Below are 20,687 nucleotides of genomic sequence, written 5' to 3'. Positions count from 1 at the left end.
ATTTATCTCAAAGTGCCAACCCGGCAATTTAACCTGAATGCTGAGGTTTTAGTTTAGAAAAAACTGGTTGGCTCCCTCTTCCTCTGCCCCATAGGCTCAAGCAGGGGCAGCCTGCTCTAGCCTCCAGCAAGTCCCAAGTGCACCACTCTGCGCCCCTCTAGCATCTCTGCCTCCTCTGCGCCCCCCCCCCTCGAGCAGCAGCCACCCGGAGCACAGGCACCAGGCCCACCAGCCAAGTCCTCCCTGCTCACTGAGGTGCGCGCACATCGTGCTCAGTGACCCAGGCCAGCCTAGATGTGTGTGTGTTTGTGTGTGTGGGGGGGTGATTTTCTGCCCCCTTCACATGATGAACTCTGTGTGCACATGCCCACAGAGAGGGCTCCGAGTGCCGCCTCTGGCACCCGTGCCATAGGTTCACCATCACTGCTCTAGGTCCACCGTCCTAGCTCAATATTGTCTACTCTGACTGCCAACAGCTCTCCAGGCCCATTGACTGGGGATGCTGAATATTCAATCTGGCTCCTTCTGCTTGTGTTGTTTGACTGAACCACAGCCAATCCTGATACTAGGTCCCCCTAGCTCAGTACTGACAATGACTGGAAGCAGCTCCCCAGGCAGACAGGCAGAGAAGGGCATTTCCCAACCCCTGCTACTTGAGAATGTGTAGTGGTTAAGAGCAGGTGGATTCTAATCTGGAGAACCAGGTTTGATTCCCCACTCCTCTGCCTGAGTGGCGGAGGCTTATCTGGTGCACCAGATGTATTTCTACACTCCTACATTCCTGCTGGGTGACCTTGGGCTTGTCACAGGTCTTCAGAACTCTCTCAGCCCCACCTGCCTCATGAGGTGTCTGTTGTGGGGAGAGGAAGGGAAAGGAGTTTGCAAGCCACCTTGAGTCTCCTTGCAGGAAAGAAAGGTGGGGTATAAATACAAAACATCTCTTCTCCTCCTCCTTCATCATCATCAACTGGAGATGCCAGGGTGAAATCCAGGCCCTCTGGTATGCAAGCTGTCTGTTCTACCTCTAAGCCATGGTCTATAGTATGTTAGTTACACTATCTTTATATAGAACTGCCTTATGCTGAGTCAGACATTTGTTAGCCCAATATTAAATAGTCTGCCTGGTGGTGGCTATTGATAGGCTCAGTCAAAGAAAGGTCCCTTCCATTACTTGATGAGTGAGATCCTTTTAGTTTTGATGGCCAGATGGATAGATGGAATAATGGATGGATGAACAGACAGAATACTGGGCTGGATGTGCAAACACTTGCACACGCTGAACAGATGTAAAATAGAGGTGGTTGTATGTCAGATGGGACACCTGACATCAAACGGGGTTCTGGTTTTTGTCATGGTAATGGGTTTTCTCTACTTTTGTTTTCCTGCTGTTTTTGTGCTTTGTAACTTGTAGTAATGTAGATTGCGCCCAAGCACCAGTTGAACGGATAGCCCTTCCTGTGGCTTTGAGAACTAACAGCTTTCACATTCCTGTTCTGTAATGCTTTGCTTTGTTATCTCTGGGTGGGGGCGGGGGATGAAAGGAAGGGAGGCACATTGGTGGGCATAAAAAGGGTGCTTGGGAAACCAGTCTATAGATCTGGCTTTTTCTGTGGCCATGCTGTCGTCTGTCAATAAAGACCTTTGAATGAAATCACTGCATTCGTTACTGGTGCGGCTCCAGGGCTTGACACTGTACAGGCAACGTCTTGCACAAACTTGTGGCATTTGTGCACAAAGGGCGGTCAGGAAAGTGGCAAGCTATGTCTCCTCCTTTGTCGCGTAGTGGCTGTTTGCTGGCAGCAGCGAAACTCACAAGACCTTTGAGGTCCCTTGTCAGGATCACAGGAAGGGAAATGTCTAGGGTTGCTGGAGAAGTGTGTGTGTTTGTGTGGGGTGTTTCATTGCTGCTTTCTGCAGATGTTGTGAGGAGGCTGAACAGTTCTGTCCTACACAGAATCACTCCCGCTTGAGCCCATGGAATTCAGCTCTGCAGTAGGACTGTACTGTCAGGGCCTTTCCCCACTTACTGTTTGCGGCGCGCTACCCGCAGCGCGGGTCATTTCTGGCGCGGGGTCGTGTTCCCCACTGCCCTCCTCTCTGCGTGGGGTCATGAAAGGTGCCGTTTTATCAGCGCCAGAAATGACTCTCGCTGAGGGGGCGGGAGAGCGGCAGAGTCGGGGTGGCTGTGTTGTCGCCGCCCGGACACGTGGGGAGCGCCGCTGGACCCCGCGCTATTTGGGCAGAGTAGCGCGCAGCAAACAGTAAGTGGGGAAAGGGCCTCAGTGTGTCATTTTGTGCTGAAAATGTAAAATGTGACACTTGAAACCAACAATATTGCATATCCCTGTGTGCCCGTGAAATGTCATTGAGAAAGTGTTGACACATAAGACACATCTGTTTGTGTGGCTGTTCTTTCGGTGGTGGTTGTGTTTTTTAAATGGTATAATTCACAGAATATCTTTGACAAAATGAAGGTATTCAAGACTCTCTGTAGACTTTTCTTGGGAGATCTGGAAACACATGGCAAATTGTATGGAAACAGGGGCTGGTTTCACATATTCCTTTACAATATAGTGCCCAAATTGAGATAATTGAGATAGAGTTCCATATTTATTACGCCCTCAGAGATAACACAAGAGAATTATCTTCAATATCCGTCAGAACTATGGAAGTTCTGCTGATGGTGCGTATTCACTTTCTCCTCCTTTTGGGGTGTGTGTGTCTGTATTGTTTAACACAATCATTTTGCAAACTGTTGTTTGGCAACTGAGAACCCAGCTGCAGTTGAGCAATGCCAGGAACTGAAGTGTTTATAAAATGACAGCAAATTAGAAATATTCAGTTTATGAGTCCTGGGAAATGAATCTTTTATAAGGAATAAAACTTTATGATGGAGTGATGCCAGGGATTTATGCATCTTCAATTTAATACATTTGGATGAATTCTAAGCTGTAGATCCTTTTTTGAAATATGAATCCAGCTACTGAAGCACAGATCCAAATTCATTTTTTCCCCTTTATCTTATTACCTTTTAAGGGGGAGAAGTCATCAGAGCAGAAGTGAAACTTTTATAACGTTATGTATATGTGCTGTTTAACACCTTATACTGTAGATAAAACAAGTAGAAACCCACAAAGACATCTGGGAGGAATCCCATTTTCACCTCCCACACTGTTCCCTCTTTCCCTTTCCGGAAAACCTCCGTAGACTTTCCCCTTTTCCTGTTTCCTCTTCTCTTTAGGGTTGCCAACTCCTGGTTGGGAAATTCATAGGCTCATTCCGCACATGCAGAGTAATGCACTTTCAAACTGCTTTCAGTGCTCTTTGAAGCTGTGAGGAATGGCAAAATCCACTTGCAAACAGTTGTGAAAGTGGTTTGAAAACGCATTATTTTGCGTGTGCGGAAGGGGCCATAGAGATTTGGGGGTGAAGTCTTCAGAGGCAAGGTTGGGGGGGGGGGAAATGACCTCAGCAGAGTATAATGCCATTGAGTCCACCCTTCGAATCAGCCATTTTCTCCAGGGGAACTGATTTCTATCATCTGGAGATCAATTTCAGGTCCCACCAACCACCTTAAGCCCAGTGGCAACCACAGCAGTGTCTGGCAGCTGCCCCAAACCCGGAGCAGCTCCCTTGTTGGTATTTGCAAGTGTCTGTCACAATCCAGTTACTTAAGGGTTAACTGTCTGTATGTAAACAAGCTAGTGAGGGCACTGTTTTATGACCTGCTCTACTGATTAGCTATTGGTCAGTCAGTCAGACCTTAGTTACATGCTAGTGGTCATGTAGCTGAGGTTATAAAGTTAACTCTATGTTCTTTGTTAGATGACACACTAGAGAAAGCCACGAGACAAGTTAGCAAATTAGCTGGAAGAAGAAGAAGAGGAAGAAGAAGAAGAAGAAGAAGGAGGAGGAGGAGGAGGAGGAGGAGGAGGAGGAGGAGGAGGAGGAGGAGAGTTTGGATTTATATCCCCCCTTTCTCTCCTGTAGGAGACCCAAAGGGGCTTACAATCTCCATTCCCTTCCCTCCCCCAACAAACACCCTGTGAGGTGGGTGGGGCTGAGAGAGCTCCGAAAAGCTGTGACTAGCCCAAGGTCACCCAGCTGGCGTGTATGGGAGTGCACAAGCTAATCTAGTTCACCAGATAAGCCTCCACAACTCAAGCAGCAGAGCTGGGAATCAAACCCAGTTCCTCCAGAGTTCACCTGCTCTTAACCACTGCTCTTAGCCACTCCGCCACTGCTGCTCACTGTCGTCTTTTACTGTAACTATGTAATAGAGAAGTATAGCTTGCTATTGTTTTATCTCCATGTAACCCTTCCCTGCCATTGCGCAAAATAAAGTTAGAATCTCTTTGAATATATATCAAGTGAAACCCAGTTAAGAATCTCTTTGGATATGTATCAATTGAAACCCATCATCCCTGCATCCTCCACCACAGCAACCTGGCCCAAAGTGACTCCCAGAGGGTTCTGCCATACTGAGCTGGTCCAGAGTTTCTCCCACTGTGTGTTGCCACTGCGGCCACACCTGGAATTTTCTCAATATCTGTCGCTACTACAACTGGGAATGGAGCCATTCTTCATATCTGCCGCAGCAGCACCAATGCCTGGAACTTTAAAAAAAATGAGGGGAAATTTAAACCCCCAATATACATTTTTTTTAAAAAAATTAGACTTTTCTGTAATCCTGGGGAGTACTCCAAGTTTGCAGAAAAATCTGTTCAGCTTTGGTATAGTCCCAATCTTCAGATTCAGGTTTCCACAGGATTATTAGATATCGATATAATATTAGATGTAGATATGTCAGTTTTAGTTATATGGACAACATATAAAGATATTTTGCATCTATGTTAGAAATTTGAGCAGAATTCAACAAATCATTTATGCATTTATAGTTGTCTCTCCTTTTTGGATGAAGGTTTTAAATGAAATTGGAGATGTGATTATCAGCACCCCCAGCCTCTAATCAGCATTGCTAGGGCTTGTACAAAATATAACTTCCAAATGAAGATATCCTATGATTGCTGACAGCCGCACAAATGATTATTGCTACGATCTGGTGTGTTGCCAAAAATATTTCTATTAACGAATGAGTTTAAAAAGAAACTTTTTTTAGCATATTGTGAAATTGGCTAAATTAACAGAATATGTCTGTCTGCAGGATGGAAGACAGTCAGAACTGGTGTGTGTTGCCATTTGGAGACCCTTCATTAATTTTGGAAATCTGTTCTTAATTTGCAGATTGATATTTGTAATTGTTGTTTTTTTTCCTCTTTTCTAATTCTGTCATTTTTGATTTATGACTCCTTCTGTAATTTTGAGAGAGAGAGAGAGAGAGAGAGAATAAACAAGGTAGGGAAGATCTATAAAATGAATGCTACGGGGTACCATTACCCCTACAAGGGAAATACCAGTAATTACAATGGAGGAATCATAGGAAAAACTTGTGTATTTTCACCCTCCCCTAAGACAGTATTTTATGCATACTAGAACAGAAGAGATTGCTGTTGTTGAGTGCTAGGTCAACGCAGTGAGCATTTTTATTGTCACCATTAACCCTGGCCCTTTCTGCACTGGCCAAAAGCGATTTGAAGCACCAAGGAATGACAACGCGCTTCCCCAGGCTGCCGTTATTTACAAGCCCCGGCGCTGCTGAAATGCAGCAGCGCCGACCTGGCTCCTTTCCCCACTCCCTCAGGATGGCGTCGGGCCGTCCTCAAAAACACACCATTTAAAGGGGTAGTTTTTTGAGTGAACAGCGTGTACTCGGTAAATGATGCCGAACAGCACCGCCGGAATACAACTGTTTCAATCCCTCTCTTACTTACCTCGTCGCTGTCATCCGCCCTGCTGTCTTCCTAAAATTCCCGCCCACGCTGTCACGCCTCCGACCCCTGGAGGTCAGCGGAGGGCAGTGTGGGCGAAGCTTAGGAGGACAGCAGGGCGGCGGCCGCTATGAGGTGCGTAAGAGAGGGACGGGGAAGAGGCAACGACTCCATCTTGAGCCGCCTCTCCTGCATGGAAACCTCTGCTGGGGCCGCTCGCACGCTTGTGTGCGAATGGCCTCCACCCCCACGCTGGCAGAATTCTTGCCGGTGTGAGGGCGCCCGGAGGCCTGTGCGGAAAGGGCCCCTGTTCCGAAGAGCAACCCTTCACTTTTTTTTCTATCAGGAGACAAACAAACATTCTCCTTTTGGAGAAAATACTGCTATCGTATCACGAATAATATGGCAGCTGAGAACAGAAGAAGAGCCTTGATGGATCAGACTGGGTCTGTCTAACATAATGTTTCCTACAGTGGCCTAAAAAAAAGGCACAAACAAAGATTTCCATGCTGCTGTATCCTATCATCATCCTCATTTACAAAACTGGCATCCCACCTTTCTGTTCTTACAAGGACCAGTAAGGTGGCTAATAATATAGAACGTTTACGATATTGGTATTTAGAGGTTTGCTGCCTCTGTGGATGGAGACTGCCTTCAGTCACCATGGCTAATAGCCCCTGATGATCCTCAAACCACCCTGTTTTCAGTTTCATTTCCCATATTAGTCATAGACCAGGACAGAAAAGGGAAAGAGAAACATGAAAAAGAAAGTTAGAATGACCAAACAGCCAGCGTGGTGTAGTGGTTAAGAGCAGGTGGATTCTAATCTGGAGAACTGGGTTTGATTCCCCACTACTCCACCTGAGGGGCAGAGGCTTATCTGGTGAACCAGATGTGTTTCCACACTCCTACATTCCTGTTGGGTGACGTGGGTCTAGTCACAGTTTTTTTTCAGAACTCTCTCAGCCCCACCTGCCTCACAAGGTGTCTGTTGTGGGGAGAAGAGGGGAAAGGAGCTTGTAAGCCACCATGAGTCTCCTTAAAGGAGAGAAAGGTGGGATATAAATCCAAACTCTTCTTCTTTTAATGTAATTTATGCTTATGGCCATCACGACATCCGCTGGCAGCAGCTCCACAATTCGATTATTTGTCAATCAAAGAAGAATTTCCTTTATCCTGAACTCATTATCCATCACCTTACTGGGTACCACTGATTTCTAGAAGTATGTAGTCAAGCTGAAATCAGCACCCTAAAGTCCAGAATGGTATCCACCTAGTCAGGTTTTATCGTGATGATTATTGTGTTGTTTGGTTATTCTAACTTTCTTTTTCACATTTCTCTTTCCCTTTTCTGTCTAATATGGGAGATGAAACTGAAAACATCCTCAGAACTAGATACATGTGGACGCTTGCTCGGTTTTTTAATGCACGTTCAAAATTTTAGGCTCTGAAAGCTTGAATGAGAATGGCTCACTTCAAATCACATCTCCTTAGCAGATAATTTCAAGCAGGCTAAAGGAACGTTTGAAAATCCTCTTGAGCTTTGCTAATCAAGGGCAATTTTCCCTCCTCTTCAAAATAAATATCCTTTTTTTTATTCCTGCAAGAGGTGCCAAATCATATCCATGGGAGGAAAAATAAGGCCACAAAATATTTCAGACTGCTACTATTCACATAGCAAAGTGAGTGTACATCCAAAAATACTTATTTTCTTCAAGCTACCTAGTTTTTACCCTGTCCAGGGCTAATATGGGTGGATTCCGCACAGCATGAATATAAAATCTTTGGGACATTATAAAAAGATCTGTTTTGGAATGTTGTGTTCCCACAGCATCGAAGAGCACAAGTGTCGCCAGCCCAAACCGATCTGTTTTCCTGCCAGCTGCATGGAGCTCTTACCAATTTCAAAGTGGTGCCTGCCATTTTGTGTACTGCAGCCGGCTCTCCAGCAAGATGCACAACGGAGGTTTCCTCTGCTTGTAGCCAGCCATTTGCTATTTCACTGTAAAAAGTAGATGAATAAAGTTTGTTTAGCCTAGCAATCCAGCGCACGTGTCGTTTTTCTCTTTTTGTTTTGTTTTGAGGGGGATGTCTGCAAAGCTGTCTCAACACAAATGTGCGCATGTTGCAGCTTCTCTAATCATAGCTTTGCAGACATCCCCCTAAAAACAAAAAAGAGAAAACCAACACATGCATGGGATCACATCTGCTTGGAATGAAAAAGGTCCCTGGTTCAATCCCCAGCATCTCCAGTTAAAGGACCAGGCAGTAGCTGAAGCAAAGGACGGGTCCAGAGGAGGGCAACTAAAATGGTCAAAGGTCTGGAATCCATTCCCTGCGAAGAGAGACTTAGGGAGCTATTGGTTTCCCCTTGGAATCACTCCTTATGCTCACAAAGGTGGAAGCCTTCAGACTAGTTAAGAATAGGCTCTTGGATCTTGATTTTCATAATTTGACTCGTGCTGCCAAGACAACCTGTTCTCCGACTACATTATTAATCCCATGCGAGCGTGGAATTATAACAGCATATCTTCGTCTGCTGATTAATCCCACCCAGAGGAGAGCCTTGGCTACTGCAAGATGTAATGTGCTGCCATCAGCTCTGCTGGAGGGAAGATTTAAGAATATGGAACGTTCTAAAAGAGTTTGTTCATGTGATATGACTACGGTTGAAACACTTGACCATTCTTTGTTTCTATGCCCTAAATACAATAAGATACGCACGAAATACATGAATTCCATTTTCTTGCAATGTTCTCAGTGGCATGAGTGTTATAAGATACCCAATCTCCTGAACAGCTCTGATGTGCTCTTTTGTGAAACTGTTGCAAATTTTATACTGGAAATTAGTAATTTTAACTGTATTTCTTAACCTTGTTTTGTTTTAAAATTTTGTCCTGTTTTATATGCCAATAAAGGCTTGTGTTGTGTTGTGACTTAGGGAGCTGAGGATGTTTGTTTGGTGAAGGGAAGGTTAAGAGGTGACATGATAGCCATGTTTAGATATTGGAAGGGATGTCATGTTGGTGAGGGAGCAAGCTTGTTTTCTGAATGCTCCAGGGACTAGGACCAGGAGTAACAGGTTCAAGGTGAAGGAAAAGAGATTCCACCTAAACATCAGGAAAACTTCTGACAGTAAGGGTTGTTTGACAGTGGAATTCACTGCCTCGGAGTGTGGTGGAGTCTCCTTCTTTGGAGGTTTTTAAAGAGAGGCTGGATGGCCGTCTGTCAGGAGTGCTTCGATTCTGTGTTCTTGCATTGCAGTGAGTTGGACTTGATGGCCCTTGGGGTCTCTTCCAACTCTATGATTCTATGACTTCTAGCTGAGACCCTGGAAAGCTGCTGCTAACCTGAACAGACAGTACTGATCTTGATGCACAGGCGGTCTGATTCAGTATACGGCAGCTTCATGTGTTCATGTTCTCTAAACAGACCTTTCAGAATGTCCCATAAATATCCAAGCGTCGTAGAGATTTCATAGATTCAGCAGTTTTGCGGTGCATTAAAGAAACACAAAAGAGGAGTTTGGGGGGATGGAAACAGCAAGTGAGCACGAAGCCAGTTCAAGCAAATTGAACTGCTAGTTTGGAGGGGATGGGGCAGCCTGATGCCGTTCAGTGTTAATAATCCCCGGCTTTTGCAATTACAACTTCCTCACAATGGGAGATGCTCAGGCAGCAGAACAATATGCCTAATGAGGTGGGTATGGAAAATTCATTAAAACCGTCTAATTGAGTTTATAGAAGTGAATGGTTGACTGAGGACAAAGTTCTTTGCCGGTGTATCTTGGGCTGCCCCCGCTGCTGTGTATCCTAACTATATCACTGGGGGGTAGCCACCCAGAATGCATCTCACTGTGCTGATGTTGTTCTGGTGAGTTGTATGAGACACTTACAGGGGACTCTTTGTCTGAGATACTGTGATGGGAGCTTCAGAGGCGCTGGCATTTAGATCCATGCCATTTTGCTACCTTGTGAAAGCACCTGCTCCTGGTCCACACGTGCAGAAAACAAGAGGACCCTGACTCCTGCTTCTCTTTGTACACATGCACCATTCACCACTCGTCAGTGGAGAGCATTCCTCCATAACTCTGACTTTCGGTTTGTTCCTTGATGGTGGACAGTGCCATCGAGTTGCAACTGACATGGCAAGGGAAGAGATGAACAGAGATAGTTTGCCATTGTCTTTCTATGTGTGTTAACCTGGACTTCTTTGGTGGTCTCCATCTAAATAGAGACTTAAGGTGACCCCGTACAGTTTCCAAGGCAAGAGATGTTCAGAGGTGGTTTGCCATTGTCTGTCTATGTGTGTTAACCATGGACTTCTGTGGTGGTCTCCATCTAAATAGAGACTTAAGGTGACCCCGTACAGCAGGGGTCTTCAAACTATGGCCCTCCAGATGTTCGTAGACTACAATTCCCATCAGTCCCTGCCAGCATGGCCAAGTGGTAGGGCTCATGGGAACTGCAGTCTATGAACATCTGGAGGGCCATAGTTTGAAGACCCCTGCCATACAGTTTCCAAGGCAAGAGATGGTCAGAGGTGGTTTGCCACTGCCTGTCTCTGCGCAGCAACTCTGGACTTCCTTGGTGGTCTCTCATCCAATTACTAACCAGAACCAACCTTAGCTCCCAAGAGCTGACAAGATCGGGCTACCCTATCCCATCCAGGTCAGGGTGCCTGTTCTTTACCATGCTATGTTTTCTGGCCCTTAACTTGTTTTGGAATTGGAAGGCATCTAAAAGGTCATTTGGTCTACCCTGCCCCCCCATGAGTGCAGAATATGTAGCTGAAGCATCTCCCTCAGATCCAGCCTCTGCTGTGTGGATGTCCAGTCTAGAGAGGTTGAAGACCACTGCTGTTAGTCTATCAGCAGACATGGAGTTGTGTGGGTTCGAATTCCTTCTAGTACTGAAGCTTACATTTGCCAGTTACTATCTTTCTAAGGTTAATCTACCCCACAGAGTTGTTGGAAGAGTCTAAATGGAGGAGCAAAGAACTGTATAGATAAATAAATAAATGTAAAACTGGGTTTTATGGATTTTAATAGGTTTTAAGGATTTTAACTAACTTTTATTGTTATAGTGTAATACATTGTAATTGTTATTATGTATTTTGACAATTATCTTGTGTTGTAACCTACCCTGAGACCTTTATGTATAGGGCAGGGTAGAAATGCGTTCGTTCGTTCGTTGGATTCACCGTTAAGTTTAAGATTTAAGTTCGATTACTGGATTACGTTCGTTCCGTTAGTTGGATTAAGTTAAGTTACGTTCATACATACATACATACATACATACATACATACAAATACATACATACATACAAATACATAAATAAATATTTATTGATCAAAGCTCTGTGAAAAAATGGTGGGATAAAACTGTGATTCACAGATCAGCGGATGGATGGGATGTCAGAATAGCATGTATGATGTACAATTTAATCAAAACATTCATGGAAACTGTAATGAAATGTGATAGCAATACAGCTAGCAGAAAAAAATCTATGTATTTCTGAAAGATCTTTTTTTTTAAAAAAAGCAAAGCAGTCTTTATCACAAATAAAATCTATGTTTGATATAATATTATTAAAGGTTGAATTAATAGTGTTCCGGATCATAATATAAATTTAAATTGGAAAGGATTGTTTTGTATTAGTGGCACATGAAAAGATTTATGCTAAAGATTGGAGGATTATAAATGTTCGTTATGAAAGAACGGCTGTTAAATTTGGGACTTAGATGTTATGAATAAAATTATAAATTATGTGCATGCAAGAATGATGGCCAAAAAATCAATATGTTTCGGGAAAGAGGAAAGTAGTTTTAAGAATGATTAGATTCCGTTTTGGGATGCTCTAATGGGATATATTTTTACTATTAAAGAATCTCAAGATGTATAGTCTCCAATGTGAAATTTAAAGTATATTGCATAAAGAACATCATAAACTTGCACTAGGGGAAATGAACGAAGACTTCGTGGATGTGCATTTTCAGAGATTCCTTAATCCTGGAAAATGTGTACACTTGAATATTGGAAAGTCTCTTTTTTTCTGGGTTTGTGCTTTCTCAATGTCTGCTATCCTTGTAGTCCTTGTAGTTTAAAATGGTGGTTAAGGACAGAAAATGAAGAGTCTATTAGTAGTAGTGGTGAGTAGTAGTAGTATAGTTTATTGTAAACCATAGCCCAGTGATGGCGAACCTTTTTGAGACCGAGTGCCCAAACTGCATCCCAAAACCCACTTATTTATCGCAAAGTGCCAACATGGCAATTTAACCTGAATACTGAGGTTTTCGTTTAGAAAAAAATGGTTGGCTCTGAGGCGTGCATTACTCGGGAGTAAGCTTGGTGGTAGTTGTTGGCTTTGCTTTGAGGCAACCATGCAACTCTTTGAACGGGTGAATCATGACCCTAGGAGGGTTTACACAGAAGCAAGCCACATTGCCAGCAACCGAGCTCACTCCCAGGTAAAGGATCGGGCTTTAGTTCTTTGCATGAAAATCAGTGGGGTTTAACAACGCTTAACAGGGTTACCTATACTGCTTCCTCAAAACTAGGTTTTAGGTTTAATGCTAATAATCGAGCCCTGCAGTCCAGACCAGCCTAGATATGTATGTGGGGGGAGGGAGGCGATTTCCCCCCCACATGATGAACTCTGTGCGTGCCCACAGAGAGGGCTCCAAGTGCCACCTCTGGCACCCGTGCCATAGGTTCGCCATCACTGCCATAGCCCATCACCATCACATAAAATAACATGAAGCCATGCAATCCCCTACATACATATCAATGTATACCTCTACCAACATATCAATGTAAAGTGGTCAGATTCAAACTCCACAGGTTACATTTATAATGTAGCTTTGAAATTTTGGCCTGCAACTAGTTTCCTCCTTAAAGTGGTTGCTAAGAAAATAAAAAGTCTTAAAGGTGACCTTAGGAAAAACATCAGCCAATAAAAATTGCAGCCTATGTCTTTTTCAAACCTGTAATTTCAGATACGATCTAGTTGAGATGTTTACCTCAAACAATATCATATAGGGGGCACCATAAGACATAGTGGGCTAAATATTCCGCCTGGCCAAAGACACAAGGTCAAAGATACACTGGTCCCCTTGAAGCTTCCGATATCTACCATGGAGATATTCAGTGGGAAAGGATTGAAAATGAAGGCTAGTAAATGCCTTTCTTAAGGTGGCATTGGGGCGATCAGTGAGGTATCGGGAATAAATGTTATTTTTCTTGACTTTAGGATATCAGATTGAAATTTCGAGCCATCGGCTCTCTCATTGTCTTGGAGACAGAGTCTATTATCAGCTCTTGGGTTTTGCTTTTTGTGTACTTCAGTGGGTGATTTTTGGATTCATCTCCTTGTTTTAGCCAGAGACTGAATTATGATCTGGTCAAATCACCCTTAATGGTGGTTTTGTGTCATTTTTCTTCCCCCCAGGAAGCACTGTGATGAGAGTGACTGCATTCGATGCCGATGACCCCGCAACGGACAACGCCCTGCTGCGGTACAATATCCTTAAGCAAACCCCCGACAAGCCTTCACCGAACATGTTCTATATTGACCCAGAAAAAGGAGACATTGTCACGGTCGTGTCGCCAGCCATGTTGGACCGAGAAGTAAGTCACATCCTTGTAAATTGTCTGTGGCTTAATGCAGTGTTAAAGAGAGATGGATGTGATGATGTAGGTTTTCATGCCAGTGATTCAGGTTTCTATTCTTCATTATCTCTTTGTTCTGTATCGGTCTTGATCATCTGGAAAAGTGGGTAGATGTGAACAAGGTGCAATTCAACAAGAATAAGTGTCCACTTCAACATCTGCCTCCCCCTTTGCTCACCTGCCTGTTTTCCTCCGTTCCCGCAGCTTCTACAGCCTGCCCACCCCTTTTCCCCCCTCACTCACCTGTTGCTTTTCCATGATTGTGTCTCTCCCTCCTTCCTTGGCTATGTCCTGGGTCAAACTCCCATTGTCTTGTGCAGATGAAAAGCAGACAGAGGTTCAGTCTCATGGTTGATGAGGCCAGATAGAGGGTATCAGGTGGAGATCCTTTTTCTCCTCTGAGAAAAAAAAAAACCAAGTTGGATTTCTCTTTTGAGGGAGGGAGAGATCAGAAGAGTGAGGGGAGCCTTTTGAATTCTCTGCTCTTCTCCCCATTGCCCAAGACGGCACGTCCACTTGCCCACCAAGCCACATGACCACTGAGGCACTTGGTCTCCCCTGCCGGCCATAAGAACATAAGAACAAACCAGCTGGATCAGACCAGAGTCCATCTAGTCCAGCTCTCTGCTACTCGCAGTGGCCCACCAGGTGCCTTTGGGAGCTCACATGCAGGATGTGAAAGCAATGGCCTTCTGTGGCTGTTGCTCTCGAGCACCTGGACTGTTAAGGCATTTGCAATCTCAGATCAAGGAGGATCAAGATTGGTAGCCATAGATCGACTTCTCCTTCATAAATCTGTCCAAGCCCCTTTTAAAGCTATCCAGGTTAGTGGCCATCATCTCCCTCCCCTCCTGCTGCTCACCTGTGCACCCGATAGGCATTTCCCTCTCCCCTCCTCTCCTCTCCTCTCCTCCAGCTTCTGCTTTGCTTTCAGTGGGATTGGAGGGGGATCGGGGGCACTAGGACCCAAGTGGGGCAACACAGAAGGCCCAAGAAGTGGTGGCAGATGACTTCAAAATCTCATAAGTTGTCCTGGTGAGCCAGCCTGTAGAAAGAGCAGCTAGTGGAAGCATCATGGGAAACAGAGAACCAAAGAAGGAAGTTCCAAGAACGAACACACAGCCGAAGGCTTGTCGGACTCGTTGTGCCTGACAACTACAAACTTTAACAATGGCGAGGATTAAGCATGATAATGAATGACGGAAATTAATGTGGTTTTAGAGTTTTAATCAGACATCTATTATCTGTTTTCAAATTAAGACATTGCTAATTTGGAATCTCATAAAACAGATAAAGGTCTCATGCAAATAAGCTGCTTAAATTCCCTTTGGTTCTCTGGAGATTTCTTCCCGTGGAGGGAGGAAGTACTTTCCGTAACATCAGATCTTAACAAAAAAGTGAAGTTGTGCCCCTTGCAGGATGGGAAAGGTTATTCAAGGCCAAAAATGGTGTGTGTAGCTGTGGAAGATTTAGAAAAGCCCAGCTGAAAACTTACTTGACTGTTGTGGTGTGTTTGAAGGACACGTCAGATCTGGATGTTCACCTTTCAGTGCTGACTCACCATCTAGCGTTCTGGGTAGCTTCTTAGCCCTGGCACTTCTTGTTATAAAATCCATTGTATGCTTTCAAAATACAGTGATATTACTGTTGTTAGGGAGCAATTCTGAAAAGGTCCACCGAAACGGGCTTATTCCCAGGAAGGGTTTCATTGTTGTTGTTTCTAAGGATTACTGTGATTTTCCAGTTTAGGGAGCATGATTTGAGGCCTATAGCACCAACAAGGTGGAATGCACTACCTTGGAGTGTGGTGGAGTCTCCCTCTTTGGAGGTTTTTAAAGAGAGGCTGGATGGCCAACTGTCAACCCTGGTGGGCCACTGCGAGTAGCAGAGAGCTGGACTAGTAAGTAACAAGCCTTTATTGGCATAAAATAAACATACAAAATAAGCATACAAAATTTGCCCATTATTGCTCACAGTTATAGACACTGGTACTAAAATATATACATGGTCCTTCTGTAACTATAGGACATTCCTTCAGCTAAGTTGACTCACTTAAACATCATCGGATACTGACAGAAGCTAGAAAAAATTACTGCTGGCGCTATAATGTGGTCAAGGTAATACATAGACATTGATTGAGTATTCATCTAAGACTTCACGATCTATTATCTTTAGCTTAGAAATTTTTTGCTACATTCACAAAGCACACTGTGGGATCCCATGTAACGTTCAAAAGCCATAGGAAATTTATCTTAAGAGCACCGGTTAGATTGTTATACAGAAATGGGATAAGTGCAGATTGCGACATTCTGATTTTTGCAAACCTTACACAATGAAAGAGGGTATGATCGAGTGTCTCCACCTGACCCATATTGCATGGACATAGCCTTCTCTGTTTATCAATTTGTTGATATCTGCCATAGAGCAGCATAGAAGGCATTAGATTGAATCTGGCCAGTGTTAAGGCTCTTCTTAATTTAGGGTTGGTGATCCAATGTAAATAATTGGCCATGTGTCCTTGAGAGCTGGACTAGATGGACTCTGGTCTGATCCAGCTGGCTTGTTCTTATGTTCTTCTTATGTTCTTACATCAGGAGTGCTTTGATCATATGTTCCTGCATTGAAGGGTGTTGGCCTTGATGGCCCTTGGGGTCTCTTCCAACTCTGTGATCCTAGGATTCTAAGGTTTTCCATAGTATAAGCCAGATACAAAGAGAGTTTTGACCTTCAGTAACTCAAAAGAGAGTTTTGACCTTATATCCTGGAAACATTTGTTGGTCTTTAAGGTTCAGTTGGGATGTCTTGCTTCTAAACTGCTCTTGAAAACTGCCTCCAAGTGATGGTTGACCCTTGTCCTAACTATAATATTTGCAGGATTGTATACTTGTGTGCTCTAGTTGTATGACTTACCAGCATGTTGAGTCTCTACTCTACCATCCCACATTTCAGGGAGGTGTGGAGACTTAGGATGTGCTGCTCGTGATGCGTGTGTTGAGTCATTCTAAAGCTGACAACCAAAGTTTGCATGCAACAGAGTAGCATCCTTGTGGAAATGTACCATGTACGTTACCACGATGTTTACACCATCAATATGTTTTCTAGGGTAATATGTACAGAATCCAAATGCTTTGGAACTGATGCTTTGATTCAGTGTTGCGGCATGGCAGGGGGTTGTACGGGACACTCTTTGCCGTCTCTTCTTCCAACTCTATGATTCTATGACTCAAAGTTCTGTCAAAAGCTTCACAAGTGGTGGATTTTGCTCTTTTAACGTGCTAAAATGTGTTGGATGTGTATGAAACTAAGAAATGCCTAATTGCAAGTAGATGGTGGTTTATTCTGTCCTTAGATGCAATTCTGAACACAGAATTGGGTTCCTATACTGATGGCAACTGGCTGCAGAGTTCAAGACATTTTTTTAATGGCCTCCATGAGTTATAGCGGGCATTTTTCTCCTTTCCCCAATATATAAACAATCTCGAGATAAAACCAATTTGCTGGAAATTGAAAAATCGATAGGTAGGAATGACAAGGCCTCTATTCCCCACTTTGTTCTAAAGGTCACTGGCGATACATGAAATAATGATGCTATTTGCATACAAAGAGTGTCTCTAGTATCCAATAAACCGGACAGTGTGTGGCAAAGCAAGAGCTGAACCACGCACACATGGTTTCCCATTAACAACTTAGTCTTTCCCATCACCACCCTGTGCAGCAGGATTGTATCATAAAAGATTCTCAAAATGATGTTGGTCAGGATGGGAAGATCTGTGTGTGTGCGTGTGTGTGTGTGTGTGTAGGGGTGGTGTCAGGAATGACTCCTGCCCTTCCCTCCATCCTACCATCTGGAGGTCAGAGGCACACCCGGGTATGGGAGACAACTCTTCATGTAACCACCTTTCTTGTGTTAATAGGCCTTTTGTTCTAAATCTATGCACTTAGTAATGTAGTTAACTATGCGACCTCTGCCTTGAGCCTCCAGAAGGAGGGAGGGTGAGGCAGAAGCCTCAGCCAGAAGAGTATTGCTTTGGCCGTGAGACACTCAGTACTCCACAACAAAGTCTTTCACACGGGTGCTGTGTGGTTTTCGGGCTGTCTGGCCGTGTTCTAGCAGCCTTCTCTCCTGACGTTTCGCCTGCATCTGTGGCTGGCATCTTCAGAGGATCAAAGTCTTTCACACCTTGTTGTTCTGGTAATCTGTGGGAAGATGGGAGGGGGTGTTCAAGGTGGAAAAAGTAGAAATAAATGTGTCTGCAGAAGCCAAGAGCCCCGGATCTGGCTTTCTGCAAGTTGAGTCCTTGTTGCCAACCCAACGAAGCCTTCTGATTTCATATCCAGAGTCAATTTATTGATTGTCGTGCCAAGACCTAACAAGTGGGAGGTATTTACCTCCCACAAGCCCTTGTGCATTCCCACTTGTTACCTACATTTCAGTGGCCGTTTCCGCACGGGCAATTAATGGCGGCCTGGAGACGGTAAAAACGCCGTCTCCAGGCTGCCTTCATACGTCGCCACAGAAACTTAGCTGCATCGCGAGTAGCAGCCGCCCTCGCGCCGCCCGCCCGTAGCGAAGCCGGCGTTTCCCCAGAGCGCTTGGAAGCGCTCTTTTTGGGGAAACGCCGCCTCGAAGCCGCTGCCAAGCGAACGGCAGCGGCTTCGCGACGCCTCCCCCACCCGGCACTTACCTTGTCCCCGGGCCTCCGGCGCTGGAGCAGGCGCGCAGGGCCAGGGGGGCATGTCCCCAGGCCTCGGCGACGCGCCGGAGGCCTGGGGACATGCCGGGTTGGCCGGGCGCCGGTGCTCTGCAACGCCGGCTGCCCGGCTGTTTCCAGGACCATCCGTGCGGACGGTCCCAGCGTCGTCGGGTCGGCGTCATAAACGCCGACCCGGCTGCTTCCGCCTTCGTGCGGAAACGGCCAGTGTAAGTTAAGATCATGGATTATAAGACAGTGGTCAAGAGGTTTCCAGACTGGGTCACTTAATGCCTGTATGCTTTGCTTTATTTTACAATGTTTCTTTTTTCCATATCGAGCATTGATGTTCTAGTTAGGATTTGACCTTTTCTCATCTGCTTTTAGTAGTAGACTTTTGTGTTTTTACCAATTGATAACTTAGAGCTGATGAGATCTTTGAATCTTTCTATTATACTGGTCTAAGACTGTAATCAAAATAAAATTGAATGTGATGTTCTAGTCAGGAATTCAGATCTGTCCAGAAGCCAGGGGAATATTCTTAGCTCTCTACTGAATGCTTTATTCCCCCGTGTGCTCCTGTAGGATGACATTGGATGAGTCACAATAGGTTTGGAGCCAAAGTGCACATCCTTTCATGCAAAGAGTCATTCTGTTGGGGGGGGGGGGGATGTTTTCTTCCACTTTCCAAAGAAGTGTTTCTGCTCACTGAAGGGCACTTTTTGGATCCAGCCTTGTGACTCTCCGCTTCATAGCTGAATGGGAATGTTGGTTGGTTGCCCATGATTGGAAGCAAGACTGTAGACTCTCTTGACCTTGGGCTAGTCCAGGGGTAGGGAACCTGTGGCTCGAGAGCCGCATGCGGCTCTTCTGCCCTTGCACTGCGGCTCCACAAGCCGAGCCGCCAGCCCCATCCTTGCCCGCCCTGCAGGCAGCAGGGCAGGCGCACCAACTGCCCACGGCCAGCTGGGCTGCGCCGCGGGCTTCCCCTCTCGCCCGCCCCGTTAGAGCGGGGTGGGTGCTTTCCCAGAGGCAGACGAGGCTGAGCCGCCGGCTTTATCCTTGCCCACCCTGCAGGCAGCAGGGCGGGCACATCCATGCGCTTCTCAGAATGAGCGGAGTAAAAGGTAAAAAAAACCCAATATATACAGTGTTATCTTTATTTTAAATGTCAAAAATTATTTGCGGCTCCAAGTGTTTTCTTTTCCCGTGGAAAACAGGTCCAAATGGCTCTTTGAGTGTTAAAGGTTCCCTACCCCATGGCTAGTCACAGTTCTCTCAGAACTCTCTCAGCCCCACCTACCTCACAAAGTGTCTGTTGCGGGGAGAGGAAAGGAAGGGAGTTTGAAAGCTCCTCTGTGTCTGCTTGCAAGGTGGGATATAAATCGAAACTCTTCTAATTATCATTCTTCCCTCAATGACCTCTCCTGTTCCAAATTTATCTTTAACCTCTGTCTAAATCCTATACCTGTTGAGTCCCTGTGTGTGTATATATATATATATATATATTTGTACCGGCTGTGTGTGTAACATGTATTACTTTGTGTTGTCCATGAAATTGCTAAAACTTCTAAATTGTGCTTTCCTGCAGCTTTCAAAGGGGAAAAGCTCTGGTATAATTGGTGGAGATCCCATAGCCGGTCATTTTTCAGTGCACGGTCTGCCCCCCCCCCCCCAATTCCCCAAACTGAAACAGGACAGACCCCTCCAGTTCAGGTAGCAGTGTGTTTGGGGCCCCTCATCTTTTGATGTGGATCCCGTGCTAAGCAGATAGATTGGGGTTATTTCTTGCTAATTTCAAATAGAAATGCCAATGTCGATGAAGCATATGCCAAATCTAATGAAGGCTGACTCTGTCTCAGTTATTTCATCTGCAGTCATGATGGTTAAAATGTGCTTTTTCTCCATGACACCAGTCAAAGAAATAAGCTGAGCGGAGAGTTAAAAATAGGGTGTGGGAGACAGAAATGAGCTTTAACTCCACTTCTCCAAATATATGTGCGGTGGCAATTGCTGCCATAAACTGTTTTAAAGTGACTGCATTCACTCCCTGATCAAAGGGGTTCACATTTTACAGTTCTGTGATTAATTTTTAGCCATCACTTAGCTGGAGATACATATGGAGAATGTTCCCATTAATTTAAGCCAAATCGGCATGGATGCAATTTGCTATTTTTTATGTATAATATTAATTTCAAGTCCTTCCCTGATTGTGTGTCATATTGAAAAAGGAGATAAGTGCTGAGGATAGGATATTGAAAGGTAGCTTGTGCGTTATCTGGCCACTTTTTATTTCCTTTCTGAACGAATTCATTTTCCTCCCCTGTTTTCTAGTTATTAAGAGGAACTCTTGTAAAATAGCAACATAAATTCTTCCATGGCAGAGATTTGAGGGTCACCTTTCATCAGTTATCTCATTGGATCATAGAAGACTTTAGAGATGAGAGGGCAAATATATAGATCTTGGCTAGATTTCTTAAAGTGAGTATAGAATCATA

At 44.7% G+C, this 20,687-nt stretch overlaps 1 protein-coding gene across 1 annotated transcript in view; it reads left to right on the top strand.

The window, feature by feature from the left end:
* The window catches only part of CDH13 (cadherin 13), a 714,654-nt gene that overhangs the window by 474,214 nt on the left and 219,753 nt on the right, over nt 1-20,687 (top strand). The window contains exon 7 of the mRNA XM_048515605.1: nt 13,278-13,456. Within this exon, the coding sequence (XP_048371562.1) occupies nt 13,278-13,456 (179 nt within the window). The remainder of the gene's footprint in view (nt 1-13,277; nt 13,457-20,687) is intronic.

The sequence above is a fragment of the Sphaerodactylus townsendi genome, linkage group LG14, assembly GCF_021028975.2.
Source record: "Sphaerodactylus townsendi isolate TG3544 linkage group LG14, MPM_Stown_v2.3, whole genome shotgun sequence".
NCBI lineage: Eukaryota > Metazoa > Chordata > Lepidosauria > Squamata > Sphaerodactylidae > Sphaerodactylus > Sphaerodactylus townsendi.
Note: the sequence above shows the minus strand (reverse complement) of the source record. Positions and strands in the feature narration are given on the sequence as shown.